At 41.1% G+C, this 24,323-nt stretch overlaps 1 protein-coding gene across 3 annotated transcripts in view; it reads left to right on the top strand.

The window, feature by feature from the left end:
* kcnq1.2 (potassium voltage-gated channel, KQT-like subfamily, member 1.2) overlaps nt 1-21,853 on the top strand; it is a 141,834-nt gene extending 119,981 nt beyond the window's left edge. For 2 of the 3 annotated variants that reach the window (XM_044036366.1, XM_044036368.1), the window contains one exon: nt 20,124-21,853. In XM_044036366.1, coding sequence (XP_043892301.1) covers nt 20,124-20,270 — 147 coding nt within the window. In that variant the 3' untranslated portion in view covers nt 20,271-21,853. The remainder of the gene's footprint in view (nt 1-20,123) is intronic. The other variant, XM_044036367.1, reaches the window with a different exon arrangement.
* The last annotated feature ends 2,470 nt before the right edge of the window (nt 21,854-24,323 follow it).

Below are 24,323 nucleotides of genomic sequence, written 5' to 3' on the forward strand. Positions count from 1 at the left end.
CCCTTGCCAAACGCAGCGGTAACCTTCTGTGAAGCACACTCCAACACATACAGATGAAGAACAGCTTCTCTTCACTGGCACACTGCTTACCAGGCAGCTCAGGTAAAATAAAGTTCAAGGGCCTGGCTCACTATTCTTTTACATGAATTACTTTTATGTGTTTATTCAACTCACAGGAAAAAGAGTCTCCAGATATCTCTTTTTCATTTCAGTCTAGTTTTTTCCCTCTCTTTCATGGTTTGAAATGACGTTCATATACTTTTGGGTAATTCTTTTGTGATGGTTTGAAATACTTTTTTCCCCTCATCAATCCACACTCAGTGGCCCATAAGGACAAAGTAAAAACAGCAGAAAATCTAGAAATCTATTAAAAAGAGAAAAGCTTGATGAAGTATTCAGACTGAACTCTGTACGTAGCTGAGGTTGTGTTTGGCAGTAACGTTGATATGAAGTACAAACAAGCTTAAAGAGCACAGATAAACTTGTGTTTTTGATGCCATTCTTTACAGCAGATCCTCTCAAGTTCCTTTAATTTGCACCAGGAACCCTCAAACTTCAAACAGGCCCTTTTTGGTATCTTCAAAGATGTTTGATTGGGTTGAAATCCAGACTCTAGTAAGGTCACTTACTAAGCCACTTGCGCTGTCTTTGCAGTGTGCTTAGGGCCATTGTCCCTTTGGATCGCGAACTGAATTCTCTGGACCGTGAAGGATGCCATACCACCACCATGTTTTGCAGCTTGCATTTAATTTGGCAGGTGGTACATCTGGTTCTTTCAAACATTATACTTCTCTTACTTAGTGTCTGGATGCGCTACCATAAAACCCATAGATATGTAGCCATGGTTTTCTTTCAAAAAGTGTATCTTCATACAGGATTTCAGTCACTTTTGGTTGGGCAGCCAGGTCTAAGCTCCTTCCATTTTCGAAGTCCACTGTGCTCTTGGAAACCTTCACTACAGCTGAAATGTTTTGTTGCCTTCCTGCAGAGCTCACCACAATCCTCTCTCTGAGCTCTCCAGACACTTCCATCGCCCTCATGGCTAGATTTCTTTTGCTCTGATATTCATTGCCAGCTGTTAAACCTCATACGTCAGAAAGGCAGTTTTCCTGCTACTCTATGTTTAATTATTGAAGGAACAAGACGAATGAAGACATTTACTGTAGAACATTCAAGAAGGGGTCTGAATACTCTCTGCATCAGGAATGTTTTAAGGACTGATCCTGCTGAGGTTGAAGCAGCGCCGCAGTGTTTTGCAGGTAATCAGCTCACTTTGCATGGAGTAACTGGAAATTTCCTGCCTGTCTTTAAACAGATCTAGATCTGGGAAATGATTCGTCATCAAGAGCCGCAGCTGCACACTTCACTGCCACTCGCTGAGCAGAGCCGCACTGTCACACATGCTTCTGTTTCTTTCTTTGCCTGCACTGCCAGCCTTTTCTCTGCTTCTTTGCCTCTTACTTGCTGTCTGTGCCTCTCTTTTCCATTTCCTTGTTTTTGTCATTACCAACTTTCTTGATTCTCTATCTCCTCACTTTCTGTTATAGTTTTATAGTAGTTTATTTATATGCAAGCAGTGCATGCATATGCGAGTACTTTTTTAATATAGATTTGTTATTCAAGAGCAGATTTTTACCATTATTTCATGTGTTGAGTTCCACAATAAGAGCATGGACTGCAGAGTAACAAATAAAAAAGCAAAAAAAGGACAATATCTTTTCTAAATGGGTCTCGCTGTCTTCGCCCTTTACATGTAAGCACCCTCTCATCCACAAAGAAGAAGATCAAAACAGCATCACACATATCACACTACCCTCTACACGCAGACACACACACTCTGTCTTTGCAATTTGGCCATTCACCACCCTTCACACCCCTTCCCTCCCTCCGTTCAGCCCACTCCAGATGTGCAAGGACAGAGGGAGCCCAGTCACAGTCAGTCAGTCAGCCACTTTCTCCCCACAGTGAAAGTGAAACACCACCTGTGTGTCTTTCTGCATGTGTTTCAATAGCCACAGCCATAACCCTTAACCGCAGGCTCGTCGGAGAGCCTTGCTGATGGCTTCCCAAGCTGGAGGACTGTGAAGTGCTGTACAGAGACCGAGAGAGGGAGAGAGAGGGAGAGGGAGTCATCTTGACAGCACTGTTTTAAGCCTTTTCTTATCTGCATGTACAACATTGTGCAAATGTCTTTGGGCGCCATCAGTTTTATTGTTTTTATGTCTGTCAATTGATGCGGTCATTGGCATTTGGACTGGACTTATGTGACTGAAAGTTGGTCTTATATATTAGCAAACTGCATCAACAACAAGTGTCCAATGTTATTTAACTTTTGATTCAATTCTTTGTCTTTTTTGTCTTCCGACACTAATTCCTACAGACATGTTACAACAAGTTAACTCAATATGACAACAGTCTGAAATAGTTTACTGCATTAACACGTTTTTTTTCCACTTTGTTTAAGAAAATGCTTTCACGCCTTGATAATGGAAAGAAATTCCTATGATGATATATGCCATGGTATTGTGGTATGATTTCTGTAGATTCTGTAGAGAGTGAGCAGGGGCAGCAACACACTGTATCTGTTTTGCATTTCTACAGATATCTTGTGCATTTCCTCGTAGGCTACCTGCAAAATTTTAAGCCTGTAATGTTGTTAGAAACTCTTTGCATTTATAGATTGATAGGTATTGGTAGGTAATATTTAATTTTGCTTTGGGTAAAAACTGTTTTAGATGTCTATATTCATTGATCAAATGAAAGGAAACAAAATAGAGTTGTTTGATGGTAAATTACACTTCGGTAACAGTTAGGACATGAAGAGAAATCTGAATTTAGCAGGGAATAAGGAGACTGATGAACAAAGGGAATTGAAGAGATGAAGAAAAGTCTTAAAAAAACTGAGAGAACCTTTTCAGAAAAGAAATCTCTTAGGTGAGGGTTAGTTGAGGGGAAAAAACAGCACACTCCTGCTGTAGTCCCTAACCCTCCCTTTCTCCACTGAGCGCTTACAGGCCCCTGCAGAGTGGTGATCCAACACCATGCTTTATAGCCCAAAGGGACCAGGACTAAATCTGATACTGGGCCTCTTAACACACAGCGTAAAGTCAGCACATCCCTGAGTCTGAGGAAAACTGCTCTTGTTGCATCACCTTTATGACTATAGCCTGCATGCCACTTGTATTAAGGTATTATTGAGATTCATACTTAGAGTGCAGAGTATCTTTTTTTTTTTTTAATAAGTCAAACTTTACCAGGGAAGTTTTGGCATTAAGACATTAAGATAAGAAGCTGTTTGATGCTATCCCACGCCACAGAACAGCCGATTTACATATGTGCACATGAAAAGACTTCCTTGAAATGCTAAAGGTGACTTGACATGAAAATAACAAGAGTAAATTATCTTCATGTGATATGCTGTATATCTTCAGGAGGCCATTTACCCAACTTCTTCTTATCACCAAGAGTAACGTCTTAAGCTTAGTCTGTTATCACATTTGGGAGAGTGCTGCAGTCAGCATATTTTCTCCAAGTTGAACTTGTGTTACAGCTGTGTGCATAGTACTGCTTTATGGCGCTTTTCCTCTATACAGTTCTAGCTCGACCTGGCTCTACTCGGCTCGACTCCTCTAGGTTTGGTATCAGGTACGTCGTTTTCCATATTACCCCCTCAGAGTCGTCACAAAACTACAGCTACACAAAGCTACACACACACAACCTAGTGATGAGCAAAGCAGTTCTTTTCAGTGTACGTAGTTGCTGGAAGGATAGACGATTGTGTATAAAATGATCATAAATGTGATCCTTAAGTAACGACTGCAGGTAGCAGGGTTAAAGCATGTCATTGAATGTCACTCCATCACTGGCTCTGTAGACTGCTGAGCTAACAAATCTGAGAGTTTGTCACCACAAAGCCCAGGTCAAGAGGCCAGTAAGACAAACAAACTCTTGCCTGTCTTTCTGTTTGGACAAGCATTTTTCCCCCCGGAAAAGCCTCCAATCTCTTCCTTCCCAATGTTTTTATTTGTACCCGGGCTCCCACCGGCACTTCAGCTGTTTACGGTGAATCATCTTCCATTTGATTTTATAAAAAGTGTCTGCTTTTAGCTCCATGGTGTTTGGACAAAGCAAAGTTTTGTTTCTTGACCTATAAATATTTCTTGACAGGATAGACATCCTTCCTATCACTGTAGGTACCTAATTAGCAAAGGGAAGCCATTGGTCTTCAGGTGAGTGCTGGAATGGAGCCAGGTCTTGAAATATTGTTCTTGCAATACAGTTGGATGAGGATCAGAACATTATCTAAACTCCTGAAATTACTTTTCCGATTATATTGTGGTTTGTTTCTTTGTCAGTGTTTTTAATTCCTCTTAGTAACTAATAGATTGAATAAATGCATCCTTTTTCCTGTGCGCACATCCAAGACTACCACTGGTCTTGCAGCATCCTCCCAGGTATTTTAGTTGATGGTTCACTAGCAAGCCGGCAGGATTGGTCCAGATGTTAGGGGTTGGCAATGGAGAGGTTAATCAGGATCAGAGCTGAGACCCTACAGCCTTGTTCAGATCCAGCAAAGCATTCAGCTCTCTGTTTTCACAATACACCCTCACTGCTATTAGTGCTGTGTCACCAGGCAGATCTTCGTGTTATGAGTTTCCAGTGTACACACTACACTCTACACTTGTGTATTCAGTCACATGAATTCACCCACACACAAATAAATAAAGGTATGCACACTCTTGTTCCTCTTATTTTGACTTTAGGTCTTTTGGTTGCTCTCAGCAAAATATTCACCAAATACAAATCATATATTGAAGGAAAGGTCTACAGTAGATTAACTAAATTGCAGTCTGTAAAAGGCATCTCATGCTTGGCCAAAAGGAAACATATCTTTTTAGTATGGATTGTGGTTTTTGGTGAGTCCTTGATTTTATGAAGGTTTGTGTTACCAGGTTTGGCGATCACCACTGAGTACCATACATGTGCAACGTTCTTACTGGTATGCTTGACAAATACAACAGCTGGACTGCAATTATGGCAAACCATGGCTCAAATATTTGCTTTACCAACAATTTGGCCTGAAATCTGCAGTTTTTTTGCACTCATGTTAATGAGGTAGGTCCACAACAGTTGAGTTGAATGAGTGACAAAAATACACTCAGCATCCAAAAAAATGGATGCTGAGTGACACTGTTTTTGTGACACTACCTCCATTGTTGTCCATTGTGTTGTTTTGTTGTGTCGTGCTCAATGTCATTGTTGGCACACTGGTGCAACTTCACGCCACAATTGTTTTGTATTTTTGTTTTGTTTTTTTACCCGAAAATTATTTGCATTCACCAACAACATTAAGAACGTGTGCAGTTTTAAATATTGCAGAGAATATTGGCAAAAGTATGTATATGATACAAATTTGTTGTGAGCCAAAAAAAGACAAAGGTGTCTAGAGCATCTTGCCTGGTGTTGAATGATAATTTGACCTCAAGTGTCATGATGTGACACTAAGCTATTTTCCCCTCTATTATAAGACACAGTCTGTGAAGAGGAGTGGTATTCAGCCACTTGGGTGGCTTTGCCTCTTTCCTCTCACCACAAGTGCTCACCCAGGACAAAATTGCACATCAAATTGCTCAAGCCTTCTTTTATCCACAGTAAGTGTTGAATAATCAACCATACATGTGCAAGTTTAGTTTTCTTCTCACTCCTTTTCACGCACTTACCCAAAAATATCTTTTTTTCTGTATTTACTGAGCCCAAAATAGACTCAGTTAGGGGAAAGAGGTATAACTAATGGAACACACTGTGTAACTGTATGTCTCCAGCATGTACCTGTAGCAGCTGCAGAACATGTCTCTTTATGTCTTTCTCTCAGACAGACAGTGGGCACAGTATGCCAAGGTGGTGTGGTGGTTAAAAATAGAAGTTTAAGAGTGAATTCTGCACAGCATTTGAAGGGATTCAGCTACCTGCAGACATTTCCTGAGTAAAGCCACATTTCCTCCCCATTTTTAGATCAACAGTGCTCTAAATGAAGACTGTGATCTGTCCTGACTGCCTCCTTTGAGGGGGAAGGACAGTGACGAAGGAGCTTGTGTGAGATGGAGAAATAGGGAAAATAAAGAGAAAGTGAGAAGGATAGGGGGTTGTGATGAAAGCTTGGCTCTCTGTTTACTACAAGCTTAAAATAATATCCACCCTTGTGTGCAGCAGGCACAAGGAAGGAGGGCTGTGCACATAATGTTCATGTCACCCCAAACCCAGCAGCTGGAGGCTAGAAGGCCGAGACGGGGTCTCACATCACTGTGGGGGGAACAAAAGGTGAAGAACAAGGCATATGGTTCTATGTTTCTACTGTACATATGTCTGGTTGTGTGTGTTGGCCTGAGCATATGTGTGAGATTAGGTCCGCCTGTGTTTAAGCCTGTGCAGACATTTGTATACATCAGTGCCCTCTGTAAATTCCTTGGTGTCACACAGACACACAGGCCTGAATTGTCTTATTCATTCTCTCTAATCTATTTAAATCCCAACTGAGGCAGTGCTAAGAATCTCAATTAATGACTGTTGTTGTTGATGCTGATGTAGGGCTGGGCGCGGGAAAGCATATCACGACAGAACTAGTTCATATTGATCCATATCGATAATTATTGATCAAGTCCTTGGCTTTGTGACTCACATAGTAGAGCTCTAAATTTACACATGTGTCAGTGTGTGTAGGGAGGGGTCCAGTGTGTGTGACTTTGCTCACTACTTGTCTTTACCCTGATGACTGGAGGCAAATGGCCTTCTCAAATGACAGTGATTAGGTACAGTGAGGGTGATTGTACCCAAGCAGCTGTGCATCTCTTGTGATCAGAGAGAAGCTAAAAATATAAACTGTAAAAAGTAAAGCTGGCAGCCAAGATGCTACAGTGAATCATAACTCACTACATTTTGACTGTACATGACTTATGACTTTAGCAAAAAATAAAAAAAAAATTAATGTGTTAATGCGACCAAAACCAGACCTTTAAGAGACATGTTAACAGGTCAGTAAATGTTATAGACTGCGATTATGCTTTGTAAACAATGGTGCCATAGTTGATGGGCTGGTGTTGGGGTGCCCTTTATTTGACCAACCCTCAAGGTGCTCACAGTGAAAAATATTTACAGGAGATTTAAAAAATACAAGTACAATTCAGTCAAGATGCCGGAAAATACAGACATTTTAACTGAATGACGGGAGGCGGTGGAATGCAGTGGTGGTGTGCTTGAACAGTGGCTGAGTGAACCTGATAGATGGCAGAGCCACAAAGTGTGCACCCTTTGTGGCCCTAATGAGGCGGTTATTGCAGAGACCTGGTGATGGTACCAGTTTAGCTAGAGAAATGGCAGAATAGAGGGAGAGGGGAAATGTGTGGTGGGTCTGTGTGTTAGCACGTTGTCGGCGCTCGATGTGCATGCACTCTATCGGTGTCTGTGCTCTATCAGCAACTGTGTGCGCTGCCTGTGCTGATGAGGGCGCTTCGTAACATAGCATTAATTAATTTAAAGTTTATGGATAGAATGACATCTAGCCATAAGCTTAACCAAAATCCGCCTAATGTTGAAAGGTGGGCATATTACCACCTAGTGGAGCGGAGGTGGACACACTTCTGTCAATGATCCCTTGTATACTCAGACAAGGATAATAGTCCAATTGTATGGTGTAGTTCAGCTACTGTCTATGGAAACATACCAACTGTCATACCTGAGGTCCTGAACACGCCGCTGAAGCGAGACTTTTTCTACAAGAGGAAGAGTCTGATGAACCAAAATAACTAATCTCAGCCACTTCTTGGAGTCATAGGTCAACCAAGTCAAACAAACTGCCTCTATTTCCTTATTATTAACTATTAACGGCTCATTCTTTGAAATGTTTAGATCATGCAATGCCCCACAGCCATTTGGACTGCCGCCTGTTATCTCTTTGCTCTTTGTTTATGTTGCAAAATTGATCAGTGGAATACTGCATTACAAGGAGGGTACCAGGATCTTACCACATAATTATATGTTTAAAATAACTGATTGCACACTGTAGTGGCAATTGGAGGAGAAAAAAAACCCATACCATCCATGTTTATATTGGTCCACTGTAAATCTTGCTTTCACAGAACTATTGTTCTCTTGGCACCCGGAATGCTGTTTTTTGTTGTTGAAAGATTAGCTGCATTTCATATCCAACATGATGAACAAAAACAGTTCCCCCAGTAGATACTGTTTGGCAGTGGCTGAGATGTCACCAACCAGTACATCTTGCATCTGGGATTTTCGTGCAAAAATCAGTCAGGAATTCATAGTATCTAACACTGTAGTTCTAGATACTAGCTCTTTATACAGAGTGAAAACCAACCCTAAGAGGCTTGGGTTAAAACTGCCTCATTTTAATCTGTTTACATATTATACATATTATACGACTTTGTGTTGAGGCCAAGCTGTCTGGTCAAATGAGTGGAATAGTTTTATCTGGCCTTATCCGTTTCATGTCTTGTATTGTCTGCTGGGCTGTCTGTCTGCTGGTCTAAAGGAAAGAATGTAGGATCATCAAGCAGAGTTGATGGAGTTATCATGAAATTTGGCTCAGGGATGATACTTGACATTCCTGTCCACAATAAACCTCCATTCCAGCAGTGTTGAGCAACCTCAAAAGAAAGCTGTTCATTCAGATGTTCTAATGTTTTGCTCGTCATTATTTATAGTCAAATAAACACAAGTCTTTGCAGCTTCCTGGTGACCTCTGTGTAGACTTGCCTGTCTCTGACCATGGTCACTAGTCAACCAGGCACCTCCAGTCTGAGAAATATTCCTCTCTTACTTGCCCTGGCATTTGCAGACACCATCAAAACATAATTCCTCGGAAAGCCAAACAAACATCTGAAAGGCTCCCTACCAACTCTATTTTTCAGCTCTATATCTCTGATGAGGAAACACATCACCATAACAAAAACAACAGGCTGAGTAGGATGGGGAAATATGCTATATTTGGAATGAACTAAAGGGGCAACAAAGTGACTCCTTTCTTCCTCGGTCTGTCTGTCCTTGCTTAACTGTTGCCTCCTTTCCTTCTCTGTGTCTGTGTATGAGGCCAGCTGTGGTCACAAAGTATAATAAAGCTCTCTATGTGAAATAATGTCTTTAATGCTGGTTAAAAGGGAACGGGGGGTTGGCTGGGGTCAGGCTGACTCCTGCGCCCAGGGATCAGCTGGCAGGCCGTCGGGGGGCCATGGCACCAGGCACGGGGCCGTCGTCTCGACATGGCAGACAGCTGGGGTGGGGGGTTCAGTTCTCTCGATGGATACACTCAAACACTCCATCTTTAATTCTTTCCACTGTTCCAAGGCAACTCTTGCTTACACTGCATGTGCTAGATCTCTCTCTCAGTGGAGAAGCTTCTCAGATATATACTATCGCTGAAGCCTACATCATAAAAAAAAAACACATTATGTTGGTATTGTGAACAATTCAATTACAGTAGACAATGAGTATTTTATATTAATGTTGAAAAAAGCAATCATCGCCATTAACAACAAAGAGCCTCTAGCCCAGGGGTGACAAACATACAAAAATGAGTTTGACACCCCTGCTCTAGCCTCTAAAATACAAATTAAACTAAAGTAATTTAGAGACCTCATATGATTAATTTCATAGATTTAACCACAATTTGTAATAGTGTAATAATAATAAGTATTAGCTTTGCAGTGTTAATGTACGAAGTAATTCAAACAAAATAGCCTGTGCTGTTAAGGATTTTTTTTTTCTGCATAAGCCATTGGTGCCATTATTATCCATTTCAGTGGTCGCCCTCAACCTAGGCCAAAGTGCTTGCACGCCCCTTGTCATTTATAATATCAGGCTGACTGGCCTATTGATGACAAGAACAAAGCCACAGTGTGGTCGACCTACAGCAGTGGCCGTAGTAACATGGCACCTCCCTGGTGACTGACGATGCCATGCTGGCTACCACCACAGCCTGGCACAGTGGGGGGATGGTGGAGGGAGTCTGTGTGTGTGTGTGTGTGTGTATACTTGAGTTTGTTACTTTTTAGGACCTATTCTGGCCAGTTGTCCTCATGGAAACCAGAACCTGATCCTAATGAGGAAGAATTACGGGCTAAGTTTAGGGCTAAGATTTGAATTTTGGTGAAATTAAGGTGAGTAAGTTAACAGTTTGTGGTTATGGAAGTCAATGCAGTGTCCTGTGAAGAATAGCTGCACAAACCTGTGTGTGTGTGTGTGTGTGTGTGTGTGTGTGTGTGTGTGAGATGGGCGGAGTGGGCGGGATCTACTCATGTATAAAGACTCCCTATGTGTGGCCACACTCTGGACCCAAAATCACTTGATTTAGGTGCACGTACACATGCCCACACACACATCAACATACACACATGAACGGATGTAGTGGTACAAAAATAAACGCACAAATATGAAGATCACAAACCTGGCTCGGTTGCTGTGCTATCATATTTGTGGAGGTGCGTATCAGTATTTGTGCGCATGTGAGTTTTTATCAATGGGTGAGTGTGAGTGTGTCCTGCTGAGTCATTTTTGAGTCTACATGAACTGTAGACAGGTGTCACAACTGTGAGCTGTTTATTAGCTCCAGGAGACAGGAGAATGTAATCACACTGTGCTGATTGAGTCACGTGTCAGCATTTTTTCCCCAAATTAGGGTGTTTGGCTCATGTTTAGATAACTACATGACTAGAAATTCTGTGTGTGTGTGCAAGGACGGGTTTTTTTTTCATTGAGTTGCCAAACTTCTTATTTTTCACATTTGTTTGGTGTCATTTACTGTTCATTCTTTCACAGTATTAAAATGTGTTAGTAGCTGTGATCTGTACTCATGATAGCCTCCACACTGGGGACCAGTTAGGAGCAAATCATGTTCAGCTGTCTCTGTGGACAAATGGTCCATCAGGCAACTGCTTACCCCCCACCCTCTTCTCTCACCCTCCACCCTGCTTGCCTTCCTCCATCCACCCTCCCTCTCTCACTCCGTGGCCCTCAGTGTGTTTGACTTGACATGCTAAACCCATTTTGAGTGCTTTTATCGGTTTGGTCACAGGAGTGAAGTAGCTGTGTGTCGTGACAGCCTCCTGAAAACAGATTGGAGGGTGATGTGTTCATGGATAAACGGCGACTTGCTTCACGAATTTCACATCTAATAGACTTAAAGCGACACAGTTTAGGATTTCAACCTTCAAATAATGTCTCCAAGATTATTTTGATGGTCCGTCAACTTACAACAGGGTGAATTAGCAGGTCTGCATCGCCTGCATTTGCACTATGTATCTTCTGGTTTTCAGGTTCATGCCATACAAAGAACTACAAAATTCTACTTTAAGGCATATGTGACTTTTTCTTCTTTTTTTCCCCCTATATTCAGTCATGTGAAAGCTAAACATATTTCCCCGCGTACACTTATGCTCCTCTGCGCAGCTTCATCTCCTGGCAGCCTCCTCGTAATTCATCTCTTTTGACTTGCTTATGCCCCAAATTTATTTTGTTTGTGGTAACATTTCCCCGACCTTCACATCTGTCGCCGTGAAAAACGGTAATGTGCCTCCAACACAACATCAAAGCCTCTCCTTCACCCAACACTCTCTCTCTCTCTAGCTGCTGTGACTTACGATCTTTACCGTCTTACGACATGAAAGAGCATCAGTGTATTCCACACTCTCGTATGTGCGTGGATACACACATACACACACATACCGAATACAGAATGATCAGTAAATCAAATAAAACACACAATTTTTTCAGAGAGTAGGAGTGTACACTGAACAAGGGAGATATAAAAAAGGGAAAAAAAGGCAAAGGAGAAGAGGAGGAGGAGGGGAAGGATTGGACGTGGGGGATTGTACGTCCTCGTGAAAGTAGCCCTCAGAAACAAAAGCAGCTTTGAGTGCGCGCCCACTCAGAAGAGAGATTAGCCAATACACACACCCCTTCACACACCACCACCACCCGTGCAGAAAAGAGCTTTGGCTGCAGTTTAGTGGCACGTGGCGCAGCCCTTGATACTTATCATGTGCATCAGGTGCTCTCACTTGGTTTCCTGTTCCTGTTTTAAAATATAACCACCATTTCCCTCTTTCACTCCCTCCCCATTTTTTTTTCATTCTCTCGGTGCAGAGGCAGTACATCTCTACCACTCCCTTCCCAGCCTCACCCTTCTTTATTTCATCCCCCTGTCTTTCATTTTCTCTCTGCGTCCATCTCTCTCTCCTGCTTTTACAAATACAAAGAACATACTGTATCTGCCAGCAATAAAGTGAATCCATTCTCCTTGGCAGCAGCCTGGTGAATCTGAGCTGCGTTCACTCAGTTTTCCAGTTGGCACCGAGGCCTCTAGTGGAGGAGATTGGTTGCTTGACAGGTTAGTGAATTTGAGTCCAGCTGACACATTGGTTTAGGATTCATTCACGCAGCCCGTCGTTATTGTTCACAATCTTTTCTTATTCTTGCCCAGCTTGCAAAAACATAACCCAGGTCACCTCATATGAACACATTGAAGATGCTGTCTTATAGCTTTAGTTGCAACTATGAGTGTATGCAGTGCATGGAAATATGCAATATCATTTCACAATTCTCAAAGACATTTGCTCAAAAGGGGGAACATAGTATAATAGTATTAATAAATTGCCAAATGGACAAAAAGCATATAGGAGATTGACAGTTACACAGATTGTCTGCATTATCGGGTGGTTTAAGCCACATCTCTTCATGTGTATGTAAAACCAGACAGCTGAATGCTTTAGAAACCAAGTTGGAGAAACTTTTTAAGGTCATGGAAGTGCTCCTGTTTCTCAAACACACAAAACCACACAAGCAAAGTCAGCTGTACTGTACATATGAAGCTTGAGTCAACTGGAATATACTGTGACTTACACAGCACAACTCCATGAAATCATGCCACAGGATATCATCCATGGCTCCACATGTGTTGGGATTAACAACATTCATATGGGATGGCATTTATTTCAGATATTTTTAGTTTTATATATCTATTGAAACTATCACTTTGCAAACTGAATGGAATGCTGAAGAGTGAGTCAAACCAGTCTATGTAATGTCTTTTCTTACAGCACAATTGTTTTTTATGCTGTTATGATCACTCAAGTGCAAGTCCTAATGTTTTGGTGTTAACATAAACACAGAGGTGGAAAGAGTGCTGAAATATTCCACTCAAGTAAAAGTACCACTATTTTTGATAACATTTTACTTAAGTACAAGTAAAAGTATAAAATGTACTTGATTTAAAGTACCTTGTTTAAAATTTACTCAGAGTAAAAGTTACTTAGTTACTTTTTTAACAAGGTTGGGGTTCTTTCTTGTGTCGTGGGGACACAAATCTCACATGAATTGTTTTTATTTAAAGGCAAACCTTTAAATAAAAACATTGTGTGCTGACAAAATAAAAATATGTAAACACATAATATATCAGTCAATGTGGGTCAAAGGTCACATATGCTTTAACTTTCTCACTCACCTTAATTAGCACTAATTCACCTGTCCTCATCATCATTCACCTGTCCTCATCATTCATTCACCTGTCCTCATCATCATTCACCTGTCCTCATCATTCACTACCAAAGTTTTTGGTATGTGAATTATTATTTTTTTTTTAATTCAGGCCAACATTGTTTTACTCAAAGACGGATGTGATTTAAAGCATAGCGAAGTACACTACTTCCAAAAAACATACTTAAGTAAAAGTACACATTTAAAAAGGGAAAGTACACAAAAAACCTACTCAATTACAGTAGCACGAGTAAATGTAAATTATTACTTTCCACCGCTACATAAAGAGAACTTACAGTATGGTGAAGCATCAGCTTTATGGAACCAGAATACATTTATAAAAACTCAGAATCAAAGGTAACTTATAAATAATAAAATGATACATCCTCTGCTGTAGGAAACAAAGCTCTGGATGGGATTGTATGTATTTAATCAATTACAGTCATCTTTCTTGGCACTAAACCCTGGTTAGAGCAACAGTGCCTTTCCAAAAATAGTGAAAGAGGGAACTTTTGTATCCATGGAAATCATCACTGTCATTAAATTAACTCCCAATTCCCTGAAAAAAAAAGAGTAGATTATTAGCTTGGAGATCGCTGTCACTGTTGCTATGTGATCTGGACATTTCGAACAGAATGGAAGTGAAAGGACAGAAGAATACAGAATGGAATTGGCACCCTATGGCAGGCTTACGCTGACAGTCTATATCCTGTGAATCAGTACACAAGCAGGCTTGACTGTAAAGGCACTACTGTGCGGATTATGCTCTGAATTAAAGCCAGCCATGAGTCGCTTGTTTGGTGTTTGCTTTTTTTGGTAAAATACTTTGGTCTTTATTAATCATTTCTGCTTGTCTGTGTGTGTGTGTGTGTGTGTGTGTGAGAGTATGTCCGTCCTTTGACTAACAGACAGTTTACATTCACTCCACAATCAGTCAAAAAAGTCATAATATAGTATGTCGTCCAAAATCGGTCAAAAAATTCATAGTATAGAATTTCTTTTAAAATCGGTCAAAAAACTCATAGTTTAGTATGTCGTCCAAAATTGGTTAAAAAAGTCATAATATAATATGTCGTCCAAAAACGGTCAAAAATGTCATAGTATAGTATGTCGTCCAAAATCGGTCAAAGAAGTCATATTATAGTATGTCGTCCAAAAAGGTCATAGTATAGTAGTATAGTATGTTGTTCCAACCCCTTCCCTTCCCGATTCCCCTCTCCCCCTTCCAAACACCAGTTTCTAACATCTGAAAGTGGGCTTCGTGGGCTTGACGAGATACGGTCCAAATTTCTGGGAGGAAGAGGAAAATCAAGCGGAATAAACACGTAGAATAACAAGAGATGCTTGCGCTGCAATGCATTCTAGTCAGATTTCTAGGGAGTTCTGCCTTGCAGCAGCAGGAACTAAAAAAATTGATGTCAAGGAAAAACAAAACCCGGTGTGAAAGTGAAGGACCCAATGGAATGAACATTGTGTGTGTCACACTATTGTTGTATGAGTAAGCACAGACATAACAAAAGCAAGAAAAAAAATGATGCTTTAAAACTGTCTGGTGTTACACATAAGGGAAGTGCATCACACTTTACAGCATGCAGTGACTTCCTCTCTTCTTATCTGTCGCTCTCTTTCTCTCTCTGTCCCAGTGTGTCTCCATTGTCTCAGTGTGATTAAGAGCATGCCAATGACAGGAATCTTGTTTTGTTGAATAGTGTGGCCTGGTCGGATACAGGTGCCAAGACATTCCAGGAGTTGGTAGCCTTTTTGGTGGCAGCCCCACACCTCAATTCCTCCTTAAAGTGACCCTCACAGAGCAAAAGGGGGGGAGGGGGGTGTAAATGTGTCTCTATTTATGTTTTTGTCTGCTTTTGTGTCTTTTTTGTTCAATGTTTAAACACAAAGTATCTACTCCAGCCAGGACTGCTCTGTACAGTGTGTTGACTTCGTCTCTCCATCTCCTGAATAGCTGCACCACTTCACAATGCCTAATTACCATTCATTACATGTCGAGTCCACCACAAACTCCCTAGTTCTCATCCAGTATCATACATCTTTTTGCATGTCACATCTCCATGTGTCAGTTATCATGTAATGGTAGAATTTGGCAGGGGTCGGAGAATGCAGTGGTAGCAGCCCCAAGCTCTTCTCCAGGCTTTATTAACTCCCCAACAGATGGCAGTGTGAATCACTCTATCAGCACTGCCCTGTTTGTGAAGAGTGTGTGTGTGTGAATGAAGGACATCATCTTCTCTAGTCTTCTCTTCTCTTCTCTTCTCTTGATCTTATTATTCCCTTTGTGTAGATCCATCTTAATGTATATCCATTTTTTTTTTAAATATTCAAGCCCAAATAACTAATACACTGTATTTTATATTCCAGAGTCATATCATATTGTTTTGACGTTATGCCACACCTCTGGAAGGTTTTGATTTGGGACTAGAATAAGAATCACAGCTGTGTGTGGTTGATATAGTACTGCTTGGCGAAACAGCATTTGTAGTTTGTCTCCAGGCGGATTCATAAATCAAACCCATTGTCAAATGTCTGATTTGAGGTATGTCAGACGTGTGTCATTATCTGTGACACAGCATGAGTGTGTACAAAAATGTCATCCCGCAGGACAATAGAGTTGATGGTATCTGTGTTTTTGTCGTCTCATCGTGATTTCGACTCATGTCCAAATAGCTAATATTGGAAAAGTAATCCCTGTTCTACAGAATGTCACCACACCAGCTTATTTACGTTGAATTAATCATGTTTTGAGAGGTTTTTTTTTTATCAGTTAAATGATTTTTTTGTATCAGTCATAGTACCCAGACACCAGGACTTTATACGACCCCAAGTCAGGTGGCACAAATCCTCTAGACCTGATTGTACACCTGTTTTGGACTGAACCACTTGTCATTGTCCCATTCATTCCCCCTACATTAATGGAATAGTCAATGCATTGGCACCTGGTGGAGCTCCCGAGATTCAAAAAATATAGACTTAATTCATGCTTGCTTTGTATGTGACAGACAGAGCAGCACAAACAAAGTGTGTATGTAATGTTTGTGTGTTTGTTTGTCTACTTGTATGTTCCCGTGTTTGTTGTACTGTACCAGACAACAAAAAGACACCGGGACTGGGGCAGGAAAGTGGTTCAGGAAGGGTGTTTTGTGTGAACAGGACCTGTTTGTCCTCCCCACTGTTGTCCCATTATTTCATGTCTCCGCTAGTCAATGCAATTACTGGAAGTTCTTCAAGTACGGGTCAATAGTCAGACGTACTTTGTTAAGCCATAAATGTGAGGATTGTCACCTCGGCTCATAGTATTGAAGCTGTTTTTGAATTGCTGGTTGACAAAACAAGCAATTTTGAAGATAATTAGCCTTAGTATAATATAGATTATGTTCATTAAGCGACGTACTATTAGTGAGTCAAATTTAGAGTTTTTGTTGAATCAAAAAGTTGTTGTATCACATCCTATGTATACTTAATGTTAGGTATTATATATATATCTGCACATAGGTGTGTTTAGAAATGATGAAAAAAGAGCTAAGAAAAGAGGGAAAGAGAGGCACATCGCTCAAGAGCTCCCTCAACATTTCACTCTAAAATATTCTTCTTGAATAGATTGAAAAGAAAAACTTCCATGAAGCAAAGCATTAAAGCAGTGCACACATGGACATGTGTCCATGCATCTGTCTGTCTGAGTGGACTCTGTCAGAGGGACCTTATCTGGGTTCAGGGAAAGCCCTGCTGCTGAAGTGTCAGGCCTCTTAGTGACTGTCTCATGTGTTGTCTGTGGTCAGAGGGAGGGTCAGGGACAGCTGGACCGTCACCTGTCACTAGATCACATGTGTTTATTTGTGACACAGCAGTGGTGACACCCAACCCGACCATTTGCACATGTCACAGGGTGGTCAATTTAACAGTAGACATCAATTTAGGGAACCAAGGGCAACCCGAAGCCAATGGCTGAAAAATCATTTCCATGTCCTATCGTTTTTAAATCATGGAAATACCAAAAAACATAGAGTCACATTCTGCACCCACATCAGCTGAAAGTGTGAACGTATCACAAAGGTCATAAACATTAGTAGCTGTAAGAACTGCAGGACACAAAGTTATGTGTCATAAGCTAATGCAAGAAAAAAAAGTATTTAAGTACTCACCAGGGTATTAGTATGAAACACAGTATAAACTACCTTCTAAGATGTCTTGTGAGTTAAATAGTGATATGTTACTTTCAAAGGCAGTAGATTTTTTCTTTTCTTTGGAAACTTACCCTAACCATAACTACTTATCTTACTCTCACCTTATCATACCCTTAACTACACTTAGAGACAAAAATAAACAATAAATGATGCAAAGTCTGTAGTTCATGCAGTCAACTTGCGCTGCATCCATAAGACATGCCTCACATATACACTCTGCTAAGGTTCTGGTAAGGGACCCACATGCAGAACAACAACCTCAGACGGATTAAGCTGCCTTGCTTTGGTGTCCGTGTTTTAGGCCCCACCTCCACCCCAGCATCCACCTGCAGACTTCCGACTGGGGGTTTAGAATGTTTGCTCATCACTCCCATAATATGTCTGTGTAAACATATCCGTGAGAAGTGATTAAGTCGGCGCCTCGACGCCAAATCTAAACTGTTTGTATACCAATGCTGACATTCAGGTGCGAGTTGTCTGAATGAAAAATAAATAAATAAATCAGTGGTAAATAAGATATTGTCACGGTGACACGCGACGTCTACTGGCACCTGCTTTTGCCTCCCTTGCTTGTAATCACGGTATCTCTTTCGCCCACATCCACGTTACCAGGATTGCAACACCCGAGCTCACGACCGCGAGTGACACACTCGTAAACATGCACTTGCACAATCTCTCACCACCAATGTACCCAGACAGTGCACACATATGCTTAGTTATAGGCAATAAATTTGTGTCTGCAACGCGCCTGGATACATGTATTTCAGTTGTCTCTCCTGAGTCGCGGGGGCCGCTCTCTGCTGACACACAGCAGGAGGAATTCTTGATCCTTTTTAAGCCCCAACCAGAATGTTGATAAGTCTGTAGATTACTGCCCAACATGTTTATGATAGCCTATTATTCTCTAAGCTTCATCCGGGCCCAGCGCGTGCTTCATCTACTTAGCACAACTATTTAGGTCATTGTAAAATCTCACAGGAAAGTACTGTGGATGGTGAAATATCAGTGAACCCCAGCAAAAAAGGTCAAAGTGAAATTATGCTTGCTCCATTATACTGTATATGCCCTAGCAGTCCAGTATTTACACGTAATTGACTGGAAATTAGTCTCATAAGCAGCCAGTGTACTTTCACAGGAACTTTGCAACCTTTTGCTGATATACAGAAATGTTAAATATGCACTTTATATTAAAGAGATTTAGCAGCTTGAGTCGCCCAAAGAGACATTTTCTGGCAAAACAGCTAAACTAATATACACATATATATCAATTTGAATGGACACTAAATTTGTCAAGGCCAAGTTGTTTATACAAGACTATGGTTAGCATGCTATGATGTGATACCGTTCTTTTTTTCTGTGACACATACTTTAGATTTAAGCTTCCTATTATAGCTCATATTTCAACAACAATAATAGCTGCTAAATGTCATGCTCTGCTATAAAAACATCTGGACTATCAGGCACACTCTCTAAAAGATGAGGAGGAGGGGGAGGAGGAGAGGCCGTGGCCTAATGACCATTAAAAAAAAGAAATGTCATTGATGTTAACTGTCTTAAAGGGGCCTGTCAAAAAAAAAAAACAACACAGTTGTGCTATGGTCGTTCACTATCAGTGTCTCGCGGAGATGGGAGTCTGAATCTGTCTGATCTGCCTTGTGCGTGAGATGTTAATGGCACTTTGATGTGCTCCACTGTTCAGGCCTTGATTTACAAAGCATCGTCCTCGTCGTTTTCCTTGTTTTCTTGAAGCCATTTGAGCCATTGGAGAATGTTGGCTTGCATGTGCACGGTGTCTGACTGTGGGGCTAACAGGATAAGTACAAAGGTAAAACCAAGGCCAAGGCTGTTAAGATACAGCAACATCCCTTTGAAGTTCTGTGTGCAGAATGCTTCAGCAACCCTCTTTTTTTGTGGCTGTACTTATGTGTGTTACATGCGGGCGCTTGCGTGCGTACATATGCATAATGTCCCCATGGTATTTGCATGGAAGCAGGTAATCTGTCACTCAGGTGGAGCTATTTATGTATTTATGTGCCGTCGCAGCATAGTCAGACTGGCTGTGCTTCGTCAGAGATGTCTCTGTCGGGGGTGACACACCTTTGTTTACAGTTGGGGAAACGTAAACAACAATGGCTTGTGCGCGACTGTCTGTCCACGCACTCAGACATCACATGGCTCAACGGCTTCTGTAATGAGTGGCTTTTGCAGGTAGACAGCGGCTGGCAGACTAACATGTCATTATACCGTGCGCTGCTCTGTCATTGGTGTCGCAACAATAAAGAGGCAGACGCTCATGAAACAAAAGCACAGACTCATCCACTGTGTTTGTTTATCCTGAAGGTATTCAGCTGATCTCACGTGTTTGCCTTTTGTCATTATGGCCAGGTTTATCAGATGGACCGGAAGATGGATTCAGTCCTGCAGATCCTGATGAAGCAGTTCCCGCCCAAGTCGGAGCTGACGTCCAAGCCATCCATCCACAGGGTGACCATCCAGAAATGCATGGGTACCAGTATGGATGAAGGGCCCTGATGTCACAGAGACGGTTGCATTGGTAATATTGATGTCACATCCATGGACAATTAAAAAGGCAGTAGTACACATAGGCTAGTCCCTTGCACAGGGGCCTGCAAAATAAAAAGGGGGACCCCATTCCCTCCCTTTGTTTTTTCTCTCAATTTCTCACAGACCTTTGACCCCTGAGAAGAGAACAAGTTTTAACAGAGAACCACTGAGAGTGAGACTGAAGAATGACCTTCTATGTTTGTTTGGCCTGTTAGGCTCTCTTGTTTTTTTTTTAATTGTCTACAAGCATCTTTCCTCCTGTGGGCACTGATTCTGCACAGACTGCATGAATTCATTTCAATCTATTAGATTAACCTCGTAATCACACTACTCAGATGATGTTCATTTATGTGTGGCTTGTCATTGAGCTACATTCCGCTACTTCAAATATTATTTCAAAGCTAACTAACCCAGTAATGAAGTTGTAATGCAGTCAAAACACTCGAGCTCCCCAAAGACACAGAGAAAAGCTGAGAGTCCAGTCATGGCATTCCTCAAATCCTTCTGATTATCTTGGCACCAACCACAGCAAGTACACAACAGGGTTATTTCCATAGCCACATATCCATCTAGACTGCAGCGGGTATTTGTTAGTAGTGATCAAATAACACGAGGAGGGAAAGGCAGATTATCTGTTGACTTTGCCCTGTGTTACTGGCCCAAAAGAAATAGAACTAAAGAAATGTGTCTGGGGTGGGTTGAGCTGCTAACATGGTGCTGATTTACAGCTACATTAGAGCTGATAAAAATAGCCAAACTGATGAGACACTGCCTGGTGTTGTGTTTGAGGAATACAGTCATTCACGGCGTGCTCTCTGTTTGCTCAAGGTTTTTTAAATGAGAGGCTTCGTATGTACTGTATTTTGATCTCGGACTCTCATGGCAGCACCACCAGACCCCGACTTAATATCCTCCATTACCCTCTTTTAGGGGCTTGCACTGCTGTGTGCTATTTGAAATAAATTTGCCCCATTATAACTCTGATTGTTTTTTTCTCCTCTGAGCTAATTGAATGCCGAATTCCTGGTAAAGAGAGATTACGCACTGTGAGTGTCTAATGAAAAGAAACACTGGAAAATGTGCAGAATTTAAACAGTAGGCTTTACGGAGCTGGCGCACTAAGTCAGTATGAAATGTTAGGAAATATCAGGCTACCGCTGAGAGCCCACATTTGCAATAAAAAGACAATGCTCACACTGTGCTCTCATACTCATTGTATTTATCTGACAGAACACTAAGGTATGTAGGAAGCTGAAAATAGAAAATAACTCAACTATGTAGCTACTGTATGAAAGGCCTCCCCTAATTATAGTATTCACATTCCTAAAAAGACAAAATGTGCACACAAAAGAGGGGTGAACAAGAAAGAAAGAGGAGGAGGGTGTCTGCCTCTCTGCCTGCACTAGCATATATTTTCATATTTTTGCTGTGGCAGTCATTATCTATTATTTATCGTATAAGAAACAAACTGGTTGTATTTTAAAGGATCTAATTTTGTGACAGACCCTGATACATATCTGTCTGTCTGTGTTCTCTTGTACAGTTTTTTTTTTTTTAAGAGATGTAAATAGAAACATTGCCTTATTGTACTGTATTTATTATCATGTGGAAAGATCAACCTGGAACATGTCTGCTCCCTGGAGTGATGAGAGGCACAGAGACTGAGGCTCATGTTGTACAGATGGATGGAAATGATTGTAAATGATATTTATGCATACTCTCTGCACTGTAGTTCTGCTGTAAATAATAAAACTGCATTTCATTACACTCTGGCCTGCGCTCTTGGCTTGGGAAGAGTTTGATTACCAGCTCATCTGTTCCATAATTTGCTTTTACTGGAGGGTGAAAACCTGTCTTATACTTCTTTTTTTCTGAGCTGGGTTGGGTCAAGGTAAGTCATGGGCCTGCGTTTCCATCCAAATAAAGTCTCCTCATCATCTCACGAAATTCCTTTCACACTGCAATCACCACAAAGGGAGAAGAGAAAGAAAAAATAACACATTCTCCGTGCCTGCTTTAAACTTCAATATTCCATAACCCATTGAACAAGGCATGCAGAGGAAAAGGGGAATATGTCTCATATTACCACTCAATTATATTTGCCGTCAAAGGCCAAAAAATACTGGGGATGTCCCAAGATCAGCACAGTCCAGTGCTGAGAGAGAGGGAGGGGGTTTGCCCCAAGAGAGGGGTGGACAAACAGGGGAAAAGAGTGAGAGACTGGAGAAGGACAGCAGGAGCATTATACGGGGAAGCCCTGGAAGAGAGCAAAGAGGAGAGCAAAGCCATTTTCAATTAGGCAGAGAGACTACGTGGGCCAGAGGGCCGCAGAGCTCCACTGGTTTTTGTCCTTTTCTGGTTTCTATCACTGCTGGGGGATTTTGGCACAGAGAGAGAGAGAGAGAGAGAGAAAGAAAAAGAGACCCCATGGCTACCGCCGTCTGTACAGGCCACTCTGATTCGCTCCATGCGCCTCTTTCATCTTAAGGCTAGACAGAGAGAAGAGAGAGTCTCCCACTTCAAAAAACAGTTTGATCTCAGAGGAACACAGGAGAACAACCTAAAAGAAGATCTGAGAAAGCAGTTTCAAGGAGAGTATAAAGGACACACTGTCACAGAAACTGGACAGTCACGTTAGGCATGCCTAAGAGTTTGTGTGGAGCAGGAACTCATGTTAGACTTTCTTAGGTTTGCTGATTGTCCATGGCATCTTTGATCCTGGCACCTAAACCATGTTTAGCTATATGTAAGGCCCCCGTCTGTTAATTATAATCCTTTTTTATTACTCTTAATCTCAGTTAAACAATCTTAAAAAATGTAAGTGCATGCTTCCATGAATTAGGAGTAAATCTGACTGCACCAACCACTCTGTTCTTGTAATAATGGAAATAGAAATGACCCCAAATGTACATCTAATGTAGGGAAATGTCAACATTATTTGTCACTCATATTCTTATGCAAAGTCGTTATTAATTAATACAACAGTTAGTTCCAGTAGCGAGCAAGTCATTTGAGTGGAGAGGCATGTCATGTATCACTCCGCTTCTCCTGTCTTCATAATAATCATTAATTGCATTGACTGTTCAGTGCTATCCGCCTACACTGTATGTCAAATACACATTTTTCCAGAAATAACATTTGAATTGAATTATGAATAGTTGTCAGGAGAGAACGAGGAGAAGGACAAGGATATTTCCATTTAAACCTCCTAAAGTGCTGACGTGACATCACAGAGGAAGATCATGGCAGAGAATAGACGCAGGTGATGTAAGCTTAATGACTTATAATGCATCGTGAACAAAATAATATAGCCAAAAAAATGAAGTAAAAAAGATCCAGATCTGGAAATTAATTAGTAATTAATTTAGTATTAGAAATTAGTATTAAAAAAAAAATCAAAATCAAGCTGTAAACTCACCACATTCATACAAACCACCAAAGCAACAGCCACTATTGTTTTCTCTGGTTGCACAATTAATGGAAACATACAAATAAATGTACATGAATCAAAGTAGTTGACATAACCTGCTTTAAAGTGAAGCATGCAGGATATGCTTATTGTTTATGTTGCCAGGCAACGATCGAGTCAGTCCAGTTATCGAAACTATTTTTGTCGGTGGAGCCACATAACTGGTTAAATAAAAAACAAATCATAATCATAAAACTAACTAACTTTTAACTAAGTTAACTAGTGTTTGTAGAGCTGTTGTTTAAAAGCAATATATCACTTGACGTCGTGCTATTGTACTGTGACAACTGTATTATTCGGCCTGTGGCCTCACCTACGCCTGCATCACAGCCATGATAATATTCAACACAACAGAATTCCCTCTCGACGTATAAATACCACTAACTGATTTCAGCGTTGTGCCTGATCAGTTGGAAATAAAATGTCTGTTTTATCTCGGTACTTGAAAAGGTAAGTATAAATGAGGCCTGGGTGTGAGGCTCATACTGTGTACCCATGATGGCCAAGGCCCACAAAAAAGGGGGGAAAAAAAGGAAAGGAAAGGAAAAAAA

The sequence above is a fragment of the Solea senegalensis genome, linkage group LG10 (genome assembly GCF_019176455.1).
Source record: "Solea senegalensis isolate Sse05_10M linkage group LG10, IFAPA_SoseM_1, whole genome shotgun sequence".
NCBI lineage: Eukaryota > Metazoa > Chordata > Actinopteri > Pleuronectiformes > Soleidae > Solea > Solea senegalensis.